Source organism: Podarcis tiliguerta (assembly GCF_965153285.1).
Source record: "Podarcis tiliguerta genome assembly, chromosome: 10".
Classification (NCBI taxonomy): Eukaryota; Metazoa; Chordata; class Lepidosauria; order Squamata; family Lacertidae; genus Podarcis; species Podarcis tiliguerta.
The window spans coordinates 65,414,147-65,432,092 of NC_139543.1; the positions used below are offsets into that span (position 1 = coordinate 65,414,147).

At 46.3% G+C, this 17,946-nt stretch overlaps 1 protein-coding gene across 3 annotated transcripts in view; it reads left to right on the top strand.

Annotated features, from left to right (window-relative positions):
* Positions 1 to 17,946, top strand: part of SFMBT2 (Scm like with four mbt domains 2) — a 77,779-nt gene that overhangs the window by 48,582 nt on the left and 11,251 nt on the right. For all 3 annotated transcript variants that reach the window (XM_083401916.1, XM_083401917.1, XM_083401915.1), the window contains 6 exons: positions 4,379 to 4,505; positions 6,344 to 6,457; positions 9,728 to 9,770; positions 11,057 to 11,127; positions 13,577 to 13,716; positions 15,064 to 15,173. In XM_083401916.1, the coding sequence (XP_083258042.1) occupies positions 4,379 to 4,505; positions 6,344 to 6,457; positions 9,728 to 9,770; positions 11,057 to 11,127; positions 13,577 to 13,716; positions 15,064 to 15,173 (605 nt within the window). The remainder of the gene's footprint in view (positions 1 to 4,378; positions 4,506 to 6,343; positions 6,458 to 9,727; positions 9,771 to 11,056; positions 11,128 to 13,576; positions 13,717 to 15,063; positions 15,174 to 17,946) is intronic.

Here is a 17,946-nt window from a genome sequence, read left to right on the forward strand (position 1 = left end):
TGATTAAAGACCCAATGATATGGATGATCACAAGCTGTGCCTTCAGACTTAGAAAGGGCAGCCAGATCTTCAGACTGCTTTTCTTTTATATCTGCTAATCCCACACTGGCCTCCTCGTTTGCTGGTTCTTAGCTTTCACCTTTCAGCACCACGAACTACACAGCAGGGACTGCTTAAACAATGGGGGTGGGGTGGGGGAAGGAAATGCAGCATTTATCTTTTTAAAAATAACAACAACCCAACAACAACATAGCATCCCCTCCTGGGCATCTGAGCCTCTGGCCTGGTGGGAAAATGTATGCCGTGGACAAAATAGGGAGGCCGGAAGCAGCCCGGAGGCTGGGGTCCACCAAAGTGATGTTCCCTAGATTCAGCCGGACTCCTTTCCCCATAAACCCTAGGTAGAATGGCCCCTGCCCAAAAGGATGATGGGAGATGTGTTGGGATACTGCCAGGGAGACAAAGTCCATCTTGACTCCACGTCGTCTCCGGACGTCCGTCGATCTCCCGTAGACACGCAATATCAGCAATTAGCGACAGGAGCTCCAGAAATAGCTTGCCGCATTCCAGAGCTCTTGCACACTCTATCAGCAGTGTTCACACAGCGAAAGATGCACACAGGAGAGCATTATTTCCAAGTTTTTTCAGCATTGATCCGAACAAAGAAAAACATGACTGCCTGCTTGAGAGTTCCGGCAGAGAGCGAGAAACAAAAGCAAAGACACAACATAAACATCCTGTGAGACAGGAAATGTGCAGGCTGTGACACAAACATCCTGCTCCCTTTTAAGGTGGAACGGAAATATCCTAACAAGACGTAGTCCCAAGCAACATCTGCAGGCCACCATATTGGTTACCCCTGCTAGGGAGCATTGGGAAATTTTGTTTCACCAAGTGCAGGAAACTGCCTGACACCGAGTTGGTCCATTGGACTCCATTGCCCTGGTGTCTTCTCCTCTGAAGGACAGCTCCAGGCAGATATGAACCATTGCTGATCCTCCTTCCCAGCATCCTTTTCAACTGGAAACTCGGCGGATGGAACCCGGAACTGGGTGGGGTTGCATAGAGTTCCCCTTTGAGGAGGAGTTGGAGGAAAAATAGGACCAGAGTAGAAAACATAGGAAGATTCCTTATACCTGGTCCATCCAGGTCAGTGCTGTCTACACAGACTGGCAGCAGCTCTCTTGGGCTTTGGGTAGGGGGCATTCCCAGTCCCACTTGCAGGTGTCAGAGATTGAAACAGGGAGCTTCTACATCTGGCCTCCCCAAACTCGGCCCTCCAGCTGTTTGGGGACTACAACTCCCATCATCCCTAACTAACAGGACCAGTGGTCAGGGATGATGGGAATTGTAGTCCCAAAACAGCTGGGGGGCTGAGTTTGGGGGTGCCTGTTTTACATGATTGGCCGGCGCTTCACCAATGAGCTTCAGGTTTTGCCTTCTCTTGGTCAGCTGTTAGAATTCTATAATCATTTCCCTCTCGTTTGAGGGTTAAAAAACCCTCTTTTTCTCACTCCTTGCTTCCCTTGCCACCTGTAGCTTGAGTTTTCCTGTCGTGTAAAGCTGGGCTGCATTATCTCTGCCCGTTCTTGAGAAGCTCCTTCCTTTCTATCTCTTCCAGTAAGATTGCGGGAGAGAAATTTGAGTCCGTTCACCTTTCAGTGAGCACCCACCTAATTTGTACTTCCCAGACCAAATTCTCGCTTCTTATAATTTTGTGAGGCAGTCCGCCAACCCAAGAACGGTCACAGAAATGCATATTAGGGCAAACTAACATGGAAAAACGCATTATATCTGGGGAAATGACTTGCAGGAAGTGTTTGCGTCAAGAGAAACCGGTAGCTTTGTCAAATATAAAGTGCACAGTGTAGCTTTGCTGTCTAATCCATCATAGCAATGTTGCAAGGCAATAAGGTAACTGATTTGAGTGTTTTAAAACAACTGGCCATTATTTGACACAATATGAAAGGTCAAAATGCTTGTGAAATTTTGTGCCGGTGTGTTTGTTTGTTTTGTAAAACTTTTTTAAAACCGGTGAAGAAACAGGGCAAAATGAACTTGACGCTTGGAACAAATGAGAAACTTAGTGGAACCAAAGTGGTCAGATTATTCCACCCACATCAATGCATGTCCTTTTTAAAAGAATATTCAGCTGCTCACTTAGTCACCGTCAGTTTATTTATATATACCACACTTTCCACGAATACATTTCTGCTCAAAATGATTCATGGAAAATTAACAGCCTAAATAAAAACCCATAGTGCTATAACATAATGCTTAACAGCTCCTCAGTGAACACTTTGTTCTATTATATCAGAACTGTTATTGAGCGTAGAGCTACGATATCTACTACCTTTGCAGTCCAAGGAAGCCTCAGAGCTGTTGGCATTGGGGTCTAGCAACACCCCCCCTAAAAAAAACCCTTCAAAACTTTAATGGTGCTAAGAATTGCTAGGACACCCCTGTTCCCCTCACAGAACTTCAGTTCCCAGAGTTCCCTGGGAAGAGGGATTGATTGGTTGATAAACCAATGATGTTCACCTGTCTGGGAGGGAAATATGGGTCTCCCAGCAACACTCAGCACCTTAAATGGGGGGGGGGGACTACACTTCCCAGGATTCTTTGCGGGGAAACTCAGAAAGATGGGCGGGGTAGTAATAATAATAATAATAATAATAATAATAATAATAATAATAAATTTTATTTATATACCGCCCTCCCCAGCCGAAGCCGGGCTCAGGGCGGCTAACAACACTAAAATAGTGCAACATTATAAAAACATTATAAAAATTAATTAAAATCAAAATTGATGGCAACCATAAACTAAAGTTTTGTAAAGATTGCCAAAGGAGGGAGTCAGGCTGCACCCTGACCAAAGGCCTGGTGGAACAGCTCTGTCTTGCAGGCCCTGCGGAAAAATAATAATAAATTTTATTTATATATTAGTGCTATTTAAAGTGGTGCAATAGTGTTTTAAATGTCTGGTGCTCAAAAGGTCAGGAATTCCCCTTAAAGTTCTTCTGGTAACAGCCATCGCAGGAAGGCAACTATGGCAGGCGTGTGGATATAATTTATATATATATTATTTATTTGGACACAGTTTTGGATTTGGGACTAACATGGCTCTCTCAATTTTCCCTTTAGCAAGCTGCTTGAGATCCTCTTCAAATCAGTCCCCATTAATCTCTGCACTCTTTTAAGCGGCCTTGCATGGTGGTGATTTATGAATGTCTTATTAACGAAGTTCAGGTTGCAGACCCTCAACATGTAATGGCTTTGCTTAGCCTGAATGCAGTAGGAACTGGTGTGCTTTCAATGGTCCAGGATCAATATTTTTTATCCATTCTCTCTCCCCCGCCCTCCATCCGAGGTAAATCTCAATATCTATCGAATGAGCGCCACAAAACAACTTGAGGATTGTGCCAATTTCCGTCATTTGTTCAGTTGAGGAAATATTACATGGGTGACAAAGGCCAAGCAATTGTATGGCCAGGGCCAGCTTCTCAGATCAAACTTAAATTTGTGCTTGGAAGCTTTGACACATCTCAATCATTCGGTTAAAGGTAAAGGTACCCCTTCCCGTACGGGCCAGTCTTGACAGACTCTAGGGTTGTGCGCCCATCTCACTCAAAGAGGCCAAGGGCCAGCGCTGTCCGAAGACACTTCCGGGTCATGTGGCCAGCGTGACATCGCTGCTCTGGCGAGCCAGAGCCGCACACGGAAACGCCGTTTACCTTCCCGCTAGTAAGCGGTCCCTATTTATCTACTTGCACCCAGGGGTGCTTTCGAACTGCTAGGTTGGCAGGCGCTGGGACCGAACAACGGGAGCGCACCCCGCCGCGGGGATTCAAACCGCCGACCTTTCGATCGGCAAGCCCTAGACACTGAGGCTTTAACCCACAGCGCCACCCGCGTCACCATTCGGTTAGTTATTCGTAATTGCAGTTATTGCAGTTATCGCCGAAAACATTGGACACCTGTTGAACCAGAAGTGTTAGGGGAATGGACATACAGTGGTACCTCGGGTTAAGAACTTAATTCGTTCCGGAGGTCTGTTCTTAACCTGAAACTGTTCTTAACCTGAGGTACCACTTTAGCTAATGGGGCCTCCTGCTTCCGCTGCGCCACCGCTGCATGATTTCTGTTCTCATCCTGAAGCAAAGTTCTTAACCCGAGGTAATATTTCTGGGTTAGCGGAGTCTGTAACCTGAAGCGTCTGTAACCTGAAGCGTCTGTAACCCGAGGTACCACTGTATTCAAGATCAGCTTCCAGCCCTCTTTTAAGCCGCCGCCAATGTCCTGAAAACTAGACAAAGCGCTGCTATCTGCGCAAGGGCCAAAGGGTACAAAACTAAGGCTATGTGGCTGCCTCTTTCAGGTATCCTTCAGCCGGAGCTTTACGAAAAACATGAAACTGGAGGCCGTGAACCCCAAGAACCAGGCTGAAATCTGTGTGGCTTCCGTCATCTCAGTAAAAGGGAGGTTAATGTGGCTCCGCTTGGAAGGTAAGTGAGACTATTACCGTATTTTTTGCTCCATAAGACGCACTTTTTTCTTCCTAAAAAGTAAGGGGCAATGTCTGTGCGTCTTATGGAGCAAATGCATGGTCCTTGGAGCCAAATTGCCCAGGGGCAAAAAGCAGATCATGCTTTCTTTCTTTTTTGAAAGAGGGAAGTGGGTGTTGAAACAAAGCTGCTGATTGTTTGCCAATCGGGGAGAGAGATAAGGGACGCTAGAGATAAAGGAGGCTGCCTGGGAGTGGGGAGGTAAAGACAGCAAACTTACAAAGGGAGGAAACAGGAAGACTAAAGCAGTAAGGAGAGAAATTAGAAGAGAAGGAGGAGCAAAAAACTGCTCCAGCTCAGGACACTAAGGCAAACAAGAGGGAAAGGAGTGTTGAAAGGAAACAGCTGATCAGTGGGATCGAAAGAGAGATAAGGGAGGCTAGCGGAGGCTGCCTGGGAGGGGGGCGGTAAAAGCCCATGGATCCTCAGGATTTTTACATTGGGTCACCCCAAATTCACCATCAGATCACATAGCATGTCCATGGCTACAGCCTGCACCAAGAAAATCAGGCATCCACTGTTTCTTGGGGCTGCAATGGTGCAAAAATGTGGTTACAAAGCACGGATCCACATGGATCCTCAGGATTTTTGCATTGGGTCACCCCAAATTCACCATCAGATCCTCCTCTGAAAACTATGTACGTCTTATGGTCAGGTGCGTCGTATGGAGCAAAAATACGGTATGTTTTGTAGTTTTCAATGGGCGGCGGCAGCCTTATAGGCTTAGGGCGTGGGTCGGCAACAGAGCACCCATGGGCACCCATGCGCCCTCAGAGGCCTTCACTGGTGAAGAAATTGGGCTTGAAGGAAGAAGCACAAAGAAGCCTTCTGTCAACTTCTGTATACTTCTGGGATATTTTACTTTGGATAAAGAATACCTACAAGATACTCACTTGCAGAGAAGAAAAGAAGGCTTTGTTTAATCTTAATTGTGGCGGGGAGATCTCATCTGGGGAGGAGGGAGTCAGCACACACCCCACTGCACCAAATTAGGGGTATTTTTCCTAGTTGCCGTTAAAGGAGAAGAAGCTGCCATTTTGTCTGACCTGACTGGTGGCGCAGAAACTATGTTTGCTGCAGAGCTGATCTCTTACCTGGGCTCACTGCACCCCCTTGTTCTGCTTCGTCTCCTCTTCCCCCCCCCCAACCCCCACACCACCTTAGCAGCATTATTTTCAGCTGAATTGTTTCCAGGTTGGGCCTGAGATTGTAAGCGGCGATTGGCCGCTTGTTTGTTGGGGGGGGGGGAGATGCCTAAAATCGCTCAGCTGTCGAAGTGCAAGCCCAAAATTGTAAGTGGCAATTGTAAGCGATGCGAGCGGTTGTGTGCTGCGTTCTGGTGGGTGAGCGATTTTAGGTACGCCCCCCCCCCCAACAATTAAGCAGCCAATCGCAGCTTACAATCTTGGGCTTGCGCCAAAAAACTATTCACACATCCCCCCTCAGCACTACCCGTATATAAATTTTGAACCTTGTTTTTGGGTCAAAGAAGCTCGTCTTATACATGGAAAAATACGGTATTGTGATGTTGGCATCTGTATATGTAACCTGATTGCTGTTGTGCTAGCACTCTCTCTCTCTCTCTCTATATATATATATGTATCAGAATTTTTAAAATGCAGCAGCCTTGTTTATCTTTAGGGCCTCATATGATGAAAGGATATTTTGGAACAGAGAGATTATTCCTTGCTGCATGTCTTACCCTTTTGAGATGGAGGAGATGACTTCTGCTGCCGCCTCCCTGGCTTTCAAATGGCATAATAAATTTGCTTTTATAGGTTCACAGGTGCCTGCTTCAGAATACATCGTCGATGTGGAGTCAATGAACATATTCCCAGTTGGCTGGTGTGAAGCGAATGCTTACAAGCTCTCGACGCCGCATAAAGCCGTGTGTAAGTACACGGAAGAGCAAAATTTGGGCTGTTAAACTTTACTGTGTTGTTTCAGCAGCGAGGCCTTAGTTGACGGAAGGCGAAGAGATTCGGGGAGCTTCCGGGCTGTCGCTGCTTTCGAGAGTGATGCGGTCACACACTCGCAAATTGTGCGATTATAGTTGGTTGGGAACCTGGCACAGCAAAACCCACTTCTGCTGATGTAGCCTAGAATAGCGTTAGCTTTTTTTTGCTGCTGCATCACCCTATGGACTCATGTTAAGCTTGTCATCCACCAAGGCACCAAGATCCTTTTCACATGTACAGTGGTACCTTGGTTCTCTAACTTAATCTGTTTCGGCAATCTGTTCCAAAACCAAAGCGTTCCAAAACCAAGGCACACTTTCCCATAGAAAGCAATGCAAAACGGATTAATCCGTTCCAGACTTTTAAAAACAACCCCTAAAACAGCAATTTAACATGATGTTTTCTATCTAACGAGACCATTGATCCATAAAACGAAAGCAAGAAACAATGTAGTGCAGTCACACAATCAATCAATCAGTAGCTGAACTGGGTTCCACACAATCCCAAAAACAAAACAAAAAGAGCCCGCAAAAACAGAAACGCAAAATAAATAGCAAAAGCAGGCACCTCAGCGTAACACTCAAAACGCAAGTATGGCACTCAAATTGGAAGCGTGGCACTCAAAATGGAGCACGTTTGGCTTCCGAAAAAGGTTCTTAAACTGCAACACTTACTTCTGGGTTTGCAATGTTTGGGTTCCAAGTTGTTTGAGTACCAAGGCGTTTGAGAACCAAGGTACCACTGTACTGCTATTAAGCCAGGTGCCCCTCCATCCTATATTTGTGCAACTGGTTCTTCCTGCCTAAGTGCAGGACTTGACATTTGTTCCTATTGAAATTCATTTTGTTCGTTTGGGCCCAGTTCTCCAGCAGCCCCAAATATGGATCTCTCACCTCGACCCTAGCTTGACCCCGTGGGGCTGCATTTCCCTAGGGCGCCTACTCCTTGAGTAAAGAAAAAATCGTCTCATGGGAGCAGGTTCACAACTGTATTTTAAAATAAATTGTTGGGGAATAAGGTGGTTGAAAACGATGAGAAGGAATAATAATAATAATAATAATAATAATAATAATTTATTATTTGTACCCCGCCCATCTGGCTGGGTTTCCCCAGCCACTCTGGGCGGCTTCCATAGAAACAAAAAATACAGTAAAATATCACAGATTAAAAACTTCCCTGAACAGGGCTGCCTTAAGATATCTTCTAAATGTCAGGTAGTTCTTTATCGCTTTGACATCTGGTGGGAGGGCGTTCCACAGGGCGGGGGCCACTACCGAGAAGGCCCTCTGCCTGGTTCCCTGTAGCTTGGCTTCTCGCAATGAGGGAACCGCCAGAAGGCCCTCGGAGCTGGACCTCAGTGTCCAGGCTGAACGATGGGGGTGGAGACCCTCCTTCAGGTCTACTGGGCCGAGGCCGTTTAGGGCTTTAAAGGTCAGCACCAACACTTTGAATTGTGCTCGGAAACTTTAAAAGTTTGGTGTGTGCATACAGCCTAATTTGCAGCCCGCAGAACACCTGGTATGCAGTGTGAACTTGGTTGTGTGTGATAGCATTTTGTTAAGATCTTATGTGAAAATTCTCAAAGGATAATTTTTTGGCTCTGAAACCAGAGAGTGCGAGATTTGGGGCAGGTGTAGCGAACATGGACTTATTACTGATATTTTGGAGTCCCCTGACGTTACTCTTGTTTGAACGAAGAGTGGAATAGAAATGCTAACCAAAGCCTAACAAAACGTCTGGAGGGCCACAGGTTCCCCATCCGTGCCTAGCACAGTGCAGTTAATAAAATCGACAGCTGTTTGTCGTAACCGCTGCACTGATCTTCCATGCTCAGAGGCAGAACCTCCAAACACTCGGTATTCTGCGGGTGCAGAATGCCGCGGCGAGACTCCTTACGGGGTCCTCGCTGCGAGATCACATTCACTTGGTGCTATACCAGCTGCACTGGCTCCCGGTGGGGTACAGGATCAGGTTTAAGGTGCTGGTTTTAACCTTTAAAGCCCTATACGGCCTAGGACCCTCGTACCTACGGGACCGCCTCTCCTGGTATGCCCCACAGAGAAACTTACGGTCTTCAAATAAAAACATCTTGAAGGTCCCAGGCCACAGAGAGGTTAGGCTGGCCTCAACCAGAGCCAGGGCTTTTTCGGCCGTGGCTCCGATCTGGTGGAACACTCTGTCACAAGAGACTAGGGCCCTGTGGGACTTGACATCTTTCCGCAGGGCCTGCAAGACAGAACTGTTCCACCAGGCCTTTGGCCAGGGCACAGCCTGACTCCCTCCATCGGCAATCTTCGCGGAGCTCTGGCCCAATGGTTGCCAGTGGCTTGAATTAATTAATTTTATAATGAATGATTTTAGAGTGTTGTTTGTACTGTTTTATTGTTGTTAGCCGCCCTGAGCCCGGCTTCGGCTGGGGAGGGCGGGATATAAATAAAATTTATTATTATTATTATTATTATCGTAGGGAATGAGATAAATAAGAAAGATAGGAAACTATTTTTATATGCAGTAACAGCAGCGAGAATATTGATAGCTCAGAAATGGAAGCAAGAAGAGTTACCAACATTGGAAGAATGGAGAATGAAGATGATGGACTTTGCAGAACTTGATAGACTGACAGGAAGAATTCGAAATCGACGAGACCAGAGATTTACTGAAGAATGGGAAAAGTTTTCAAATATATGCATAATCTAAGTGAAAAACAAATAACGCTTGTAACCTTTAATGAAGCTTTGTAAAAAAGAAAGGTTAGAATTTGAGTGAAACGAGATTTAATTTATAAACAATTAGATGAGATTTCAGAAATGTGTAGGAAATTAAGAAGGGAAGGAGTACCAGCCAAGTTGAGGGAAGTCAAAAAAGAGAATGGATGTAAAAAACTGTATGAATTGTATTAATTTGTTTTATTTGTAAACTGAATAAAAATTATATTGGGGAAAAAAACACTTGGAGGTTTGTGGAGGGTCAGGCTGGCCTTGTAAACTTCTCCACCAGGTCAACTTGGCTATGTTTGGGGACCAAATGAACTTCTGATTTGATCCAGCAAAGCAGTTATTATGTGCTCGGGTGAGGGGGAGGGAATCTGGTCTTTCTTGCAGATTTGAAGCCCCCCCCCCCCCCCCCCGCTGAGAACAGAATCTGTTAGACATTTACAAGCATGCATTACCAAAATTGTGTTGTTCTCGCTCTCTCGCTCTACAGCGCAAAGGAAGAGGAAGATTGCCGTCGTGCAGCCCGAAAAGCAGTAAGTAGGCACTTAAAATGTAAATAACACAGCAGCTTTAATATGTAAATAATAAATAAGATTTGCAGCTAAGCCGAATGGCGGTCGTGCTGTAGCTTACAGCACAGGGTGTGCATAGATATTCTCCTTAAAACGATGCCTGTGCGCATGGTTAGAATGCGCATTGTCTGACTTGGGTGAGCACAGGTTTGCGTGTTTTCATCTGCAGATCTTAAGGGGATGTCTAAAAAAAACCCTCATGTATCGGTTGTGTCTGAATGGGCAGGCGGGGTGGGTGGGCAGAATTCGATCCCCCTACCCACCTTGTGGGACGCGGGTGGCTCTGTGGCTTAAACCACTGAGCCTCTTGGGCTTGCTGATCAGAAGGTCGGCGGTTCGAATCCCCGCGACGGGGTGAGCTCCCATTGCTCAGTCCCTGCTCCTGCCAACCTAGCAGTCCGAAAGCACGTCAAAGTGCAAATAGATAAATAGGTACTGCTCCGGCGGGAAGGTAAACAGCGTTTCCGTGCGCTGCTCTGGTTCGCCAGAAGCGGCTTAGTCCTGCTGGCCACATGACCCAGAAGCTGTACGCCGGCTCCCTCGACCAATAAAGCGAGATGAGCGCCACAACCCCAGAGTCGGTCACGACTGGCCCTAATGGTCAGGGGTCCCTTTACCCACCTTGTGTCAGGGACTTGAGCCTGCTGATACTCTCCTTGGGGGGGAGGTGGGGTGGTCTACCATTTGGTGACCAGAGCAGGTTTAAGTCTCTTGTGTTAATTCACAATTTCCTAAACAGCTTAAGCCCAACATACCTTTACAGCTCCCTGATTCCTTATGCTCCACCTCGATTGCCAAAATCTGTTGATGGGGTGTTTTCGGTGCTCCTCCATGTCTCTGGGGTTCCAGGGACCCAAGTTTTTAGTGTGCGGAACTCCTGGCCACTAGAAACTTCCTGGGATTTGTTCCTGCTTTCTTTAAGACATCTTTTTTAAAAACTGTACTGTGTAGGCAGGCCCTTGAAACATGATAACAAAACAAAACATTAACCAGTCTTTTTTTATGTTGTTGTAGCGCTGACTTTTTTATGTTATAGAGTGCCTTGTTAGATTTGCTATGAAAGTGCAGTTTGTCACCGTATAGATAAAATAAATAATAATAATAACATAAGGGAACATAACTCGTAACCTTAACATTGGAAATGTGGAGAGGCCGCAATGAATAAATATGACGATGTTTTCGACAGGCAGCCCTGATCCATCCTCAGGTTTCACAGAATTTAAATGTAGGTTTTTGTCATCCATCAGGTTACCACACGGAGAGCCTGTGGAGAAAAAAATTCACGAGCCATGCATGCTTCCACAGACAGACACAATAGGTGAGTTTTTTGGGTGCTGTTAAATGAACCTTGTGGGAATGGAAGCAATTACATCAGGGTTGGAGAACTTGTGGCCTTTTAGACATTGTTGGACTACAGATCCCAGTGTCCCCTGCCAGCATAGCCAATGGTCAGGAATAATGGGAGTTGTAGTCTTATAGCATCTGGGAAGCAGCAAGGTTCCTCATCTGTGCTTTACATGAATCCTGACCATTATGGGCACCACTGTACCACCATTAAATGTTCCTGTAATTAGCATTTTAATTTTGGCTCACTCCTCAGATTTAGCACTCGTGGCTAAATCTGTGGGTTAAACCACAGAGCTTAGGACTTGCCAATCAGAAGGTCGGCAGATCGAATCCCTATGACGGGATGAGCTCCCGTTGCTCAGTCCCTGCTCCTGCCAACCTAGCAGTTCGAAAGCACGTCACAGTGCAAGTAGATAAATAGGTACCACTCCGGTGGGAAGGTAAACGCGTTTCCGTGCGCTGCTCTGCTTCGCCAGAAGCGGCCTAGTCATGCTGGCCACATGACCCGGAAGCTGTACGCCGGCTCCCTTGGCCAATAAAGCGAGATGAGCGCCACAACCCCAGAGTCGGTCACAACTGGACCTAATGGTCAGGGGTCCCTTTACCTTTACCTTTAGGACCTCAAAATGGGGCAGACACCTGCCCCCTCAGTCACCTGTATTTCAGATATTAATATTGCACAACTTGAAGCAATAGGATGACTCCTCTTGGATGAATAAAAACTGACTCTTCTTGGAATAAAAAATTGTCCAGACCCAAAATACGGTTTCAAAGCTTTACTAACAGAAATTCCTTCAAAACATAATAATCAATGTTGCATCCAAAGAGTCGTGTAAGGTCATGTGCATGTCAGGCACAGGTTCATCTTCTTGCAAATTTGAAATAGCTCCAAGCAGAACCTAAATCAAAAGTCTGCCTCTCTCCACACAGCCTCCATTAGCCTGGAACTGTTTTCTGTGCAGGAGAGACCTCATAATCATATCCTTTGCTCTGTGTGGCTCCCAGAGAAAGACTCAAAGGTCCTTCCCTTCGAAATGGAGATTTGCAACTGAATAACCCTCTCCTGTGATCTAAAGTTAAGCACCATGTTGAGAGCTAGCGGAGAACATCCTATGTGCGTTATCAACCCTTTTAGGTGCTCAGAGAGCTCTTCTTAGCTTCAGTGGAATTTCCCCAACCAGCAGTAGACATATAGAGCATACCCAGAGTTGTTTTCCATTTCAGTGCACAATTCAGCATTTATACTTCACAACCTGCCCCAGCTATGAGGACAGCCCCTGTCACACACACTCAGAGAGAGAAGCTTTTCGCACCTCTTTTCAGAGCAGACATGAGGGAGTGTGTGTAATTCTGGCACCCAGTGAAATGTGGGTGTATTTAAGGGGGTGTCTTCAATCTAGGAGAAGCTGAGCCACTGCAAAGAGGAATAGCAAACAGTTGCTGGTACATTTTGGAGGGGATATTTCCTGAGGCCTTTCAAGGGCACTGTAGGAGGTACTGGGGGTGGGACAGTGGTGCCCACGGGCTCCAGATTGGCAATCCTAGTTGCTTGTTCTTCATTCCAATACGCTGGATGATGATGATGATGGTGATGATGATGATGATAATAATAATAATAATAACAACAACAACAACAACAACAACAACAATAACAATTTATTACTTATACCCCACCCATCTAGCTGGGTTTCCCTAGCCACTCTGGGCGGCTTCCAACAGAATATTAAAATACAATAACCTATTAAACATTAAAAGCTTCCCTAAAGAGGGCTGCCTTCAGATGTCTTCTGAAAGTCTAATACAGTGGTACCTCGGGTTAAGTACTTAATTCGTTCCGGAGGTCCGTTCTTAACCTGAAACTGTTGTTAACCTGAAGCACCACTTTAGCTAATGGGGCCTCCCGCTGCCGCCACGCCACCGGAGCACGATTTCTGTTCTTCTCCTGAAGCAAAGTTCTTAACCTGAAGCATTATTTCTGGGTTAGCGGAGTCTGTAACCTGAAGCGTATGTAACCTGAAGTGTATGTAACCCGAGGTACCACTGCAGTTGTTTTTCTCTTTGACATCTGATGGGAGGGCGTTCCACAGGGCGGGTGCCACTACCGAGAAGGCCCTCTGTCTGGTTCCCTGTAACTTCTCTTCTCGCAATGAGGGAACCGCCAGATGGCCCTCAGCGCTGGATCTCAGTGTCCGGGCTGAACGATGGGGGTGGAGACGCTCCTTCAGGTATACTGGACCGAGGCCGTTCAGGGCTTTAGAGGTCAGCACCAACACTTTGAATTGTGCTCGGAAACATACTAGGAGCCAGTGTAGGTCTTTCAAGACTGGTGTTATATGGTCTCGGATGGTAGCTAGAAGAGAGAAAAAGTTGCTCAGTGAGGATGCAGGAGGAATGTTGGACCATGTGCTTCTTATCTGCAGGTACCATCAATGGCAGATACAGCTGCCCTGCGCTGTTCATCAATCACCGCTGTTTCTCAGGACCACACCTGAACAAAGGAAGATTGGCCGAGCTGCCCCAGTCTGTTGGCCCGGGCAAGTGCGTGCTGGTTCTTAAAGAGGTGAGGGTTGTGTTGAAGGGATGGGGCCGAAATTCATAGAATTGGAAGGGACCACGAGGGTCATCTATTCCAACCCCCTGCAATGCAGGAATCTGTCTGCCCATTTGGGGCTCGAACCTACGACCTTGAGAGAAAGAATCTCGTGCTCCACCCACTGTGTTTCGTTTGGCCGGCCTTTTTATCCAAATTAATTTGTATCTCCTGGACTGAAACAACATGATTTTCCTTATGGATCCTTCATTGCTCTCAAAAAATCTTTTCTCTCAGGCCGTCAGCTAATTAAATAATCCATGGCCTTTTAAAATGTGTTGGGCGTGTGTGTGTGTGTTAATGTTTTTGTTTTAAAATGTTATGCATTTTTGTGGTTTTATATTGTAAACCACCCTGCGATCTTCGGGTGAAGGGCAGTCTAGAAACCGTCATCTTGCAATGCTGTTCTCGGCTCAAAAAGTGCACCAAACTGCATTTTAAAAGAATTGTATTGGGGATGAAACGTGTCTAAAAAGGCATATATAAATATCCAACTCAATATTAATCTTTGGGTGGATTAATGCAGAAACAGAAGGAAGATTAACCTTTCCAACTCAGCCATTCCATGATTCTTTTTTTTTAATATATATTTTTATTAATTTTTTTAAACATATCATTTTCAACAAATATAAAACATACTTTTATATCTTATACAGGTGTGTGTTTTTTTACTTCCATGAATCTCAACTGAAAATTTTCCAATCTTTTCCACTTAATTGACATTTCTTAATTTCACTATTATATTTAAATATCATAACTAATGTCTCCCTTCTTTATCTTCTTTGCAATATTTCATATATTCCTCCTTACAAAACTTCTTGTAGTCCTACTAGCGTAATTTGTTGATTACAGTTGCTCTTCAAATAGTTCCATTCCATGATTCTAAAGGTAAAGGTAAAGGGACTCCTGACCATTGGGTCCAGTCGTGGCCAACTCTGGGGTTGCGGCGCTCATCTCGCTTTATTGGCCAAGGGAGCCGGCATACAGCTTCCCGGTCATGTGGCCAGCATGACTAAGCCGCTTCTGGCGAACCAGAGCAGCGCACAGAAACGCCGTTTACCTTCCCGCCAGAGTGGTACCTATTTATCTACTTGCACTTTGACATGCTTTCGAACTGTTAGGTTGGCAGGAGCAGGGACTGAGCAACGGGAGCTCACCCCGTCGTGGGGATTTGAACCGCCAACCTTCTGATCGGCAAGCCCTAGGCTCTGTGGTTTAACCCACAGCACCACCCACGTCCCTTCCATGATTCTAAGAAGTCCCAAATGCTATGATCTCTCTCTATCCTCCATCCGCCATTTTGCTTTCTTTGGGCAGGTCCTGAGCATGGTGATCAACTCTGCTTACAAACCCGGGAGTGTATTGCGGGAGCTGCAACTTGTTGAAGACCCCAGGTGGAATTTCCAGGAGGAGACCCTCAAAGCAAAGTAAGGGATCCTTTCGCTTCCTCCTTTTAAACTTGGGGGTGGCGTTGAGCAGGGATGAGGGTCCGCTTTTCTGCTGTGATGAGGCTGGAGAAGACGCCCAGTCTGTTTGCTTCCATCCTCCCTCAATCCTGCTCGTTTGGAATCCATCCCTGGTGTGGCCACAGGAGGGTGGGATCGAGAGCAGTGTGGCATAGCGGTTAGAGCGTCAGACTAGGTTCCTGGAGACCAGGGTTTGAACCCCAAAGGAAGCTTCAGTGGTAGTTATGTATGTGACTGCACCCATCCATGAGTGTTTTATACCCCACAAAAACTTCCTCTATGCTTCCCATCTACACCGGTTGGTTTTGCATTGTGTATTTGTATTGTATTCATTATCCTGAGTGGGGGAACTGTGGCCCTGAAGGACCAGATGCGCAGCCTGGGAGTCATTTTGGACTCACAGCTGTCCTTGGAGGCGCATGTCAATTCTGTATCCAGGGCAGCTGTCTACCAGCTCCACCTGGTATGCAGGCTGAGACCCTACCTGCCGTCAGGCTGTCGCGCCAGAGTGGTGCTTGCTCTGGTTATCTCCTGCTTGGACTACTGCAATGTGCTTTATGCGGAAACTACAACTAATCCAGAATGCGGCAGCTAGACTGGTGACTGGGAGCAGCTGCCAAGACCACATAACACCTGGCTTGAAAGACCTACATTGGCTCCCAGTACGTTTCCGAGCACAATTCAAAGTGTTGGCGTTGACCTTTAAAGCCCTAAACGGCCTCGGCCCAGTATACCTGAAGGAGCGTCTCCACCTCCATCGTTCTGCCCAGACACTGAGATTCAGCACCAAGGGCCTTCTGGCGGTTCCCTCATTGCGAGAAGCAAAGCTACAGGGAACCAGGCAGAGGGCCTTCTCAGTAATGGCGCCGGCACTGTGGAACGCCCTCCCATCATATGTCAAAGAGATAAACAACTACCTGACATTCAGAAGACATCTGAAAGCAGCCCTGTTCAGGGAAGTTTTTAATGTGTGACATTTTGGTGTATTTTTTGTCTTTGTTGGAAACCGCCCAGAGTGGTTGGGGAAACAAATAATAAATACAAATAATAATAATAATATATTATTATTATTATTATTATTATTATTATTTCTGGAATTTCCACAACACGGTATTCTGGAATTCAGATATACAGTGGAACCTTGGTTTTCGAACGTAATCCATTCCATAAGACCGTTCAACTTCTGAAACATTCTACTACTGAGGCGCAGTGGGCGGCCGGCAATTTCAATGGAGATATGCGCCTTGGAAGCCGTTCGAATTCCGACGCGCTTTAGAAAACGGAAGCGTTCACTTCCGGGTTTCAGCATTCGGGTTTCAAATTGTTCAGCTTCCAAGATGCTTGAAAACAGAGGTTCCACTGTAAAACAGACGCATTTTGCAGGCATGTTAACGGACATTTGTTTACCTCTGCCCACGTCACTTTTTAGATTTTTTTAATATACTTTATATACCACGTTTGCACAGAAGGGCAGTCAAAAACAGTAACAAAAAATAAGCACGCCTCGCACAGTTATCTTACTTAACTGTTGGAAGACTGTGTGTTCCTGTTTATTGGACACAATTTATTCTAATGAATGCATTATCCGGTGTCCTTTTCGGTTTGCCCCAACATAAGGTCTGGGACGCAGGTGGTGCAGTGGGTTAAACCACACAGCCTAGGACTTGCTGATCAGAAGGTCGGCGGTTCGAATCCCTGCGACGGGGTGAGTTCCCGTTGCTCAGTCCCTGCTCCTGCCAACCTAGCAGTTCAAAAGCACGTCAAAGTGCAAGTAGATAAATAGGTACCACTCCGGCGGGAAGGTAAACGGCGATTCCGTGCGCTGCTCTGGTTCACCAGAAGTGGCTTAGTCATGCTGGCCACATGACCCGGAAGCTGTACGCCGGCTCCCTCGGCGGGTAAAGCAAGATGAGCGCCACAACCCCAGAGTCGGTCACGACTGGATCTAATGGTCAGGGGTCCCTTTACCTTAAGGTCTGGGAACTTGCTTTTTTTTAAAAAAAGCGCCACATGTAAATTGTCTTTGCTTCTTTTGCATTCTGCGCATCATTACTTTGGATGTGCATGCAATGAGATAGCTGGGCTGGCTGTAAATCCCTATTGCGAACAAGGCAATCTGGGCATTCTGGCTGTCTAAGATTGGTGGTGGTTCCCCCCCCCCCCCTCGAAGTTCTCTTATGTGGGTCATTACTTTGGAAATCTTTGATCCTTGCCCCTTTAGCGTCGGTTGTAATACATTTAATTAGAAAAGCAAAATGGATTTTACTTGTGGAATCCTTAATGCTACAATTGACGCAAAGCCCAGTGAACTTTAAAGTCTTGCAGCGCCGCCGGCTAATAGCTTCTGATGTGGGGGGTTGGGTTTTTTTATTGCTCAAAGGTAGCTGGCGAAATGAAAGTCTCGTTGGAGCAACGATTATGCTGTTAATAATATGGATATCCAGGGTGACATCATTCAATCCAGTGGTCTTTTTACTAGCAGGCGGAGAAGTCTTGCATGCTGTAAAATCAGTGGTAGGGAACCTTCAGCCCTCGAGTTTAATCAGCCCCCACCCCATTTGGCCCAGGCACCTTGTTTGCTTGTTTGCTGCTTTGTTGCAAAGCTGTGTCCACTTCCCTTGATTATATATTGCATAAAGGTAAAGGGACCCCTGACCATTAGGTCCAGTCTTGGCCGACTCTGGGGTTGCGGCGCTCATCTCGCTTTATTGGCCGAGGGAGCCGGCGTACAGCT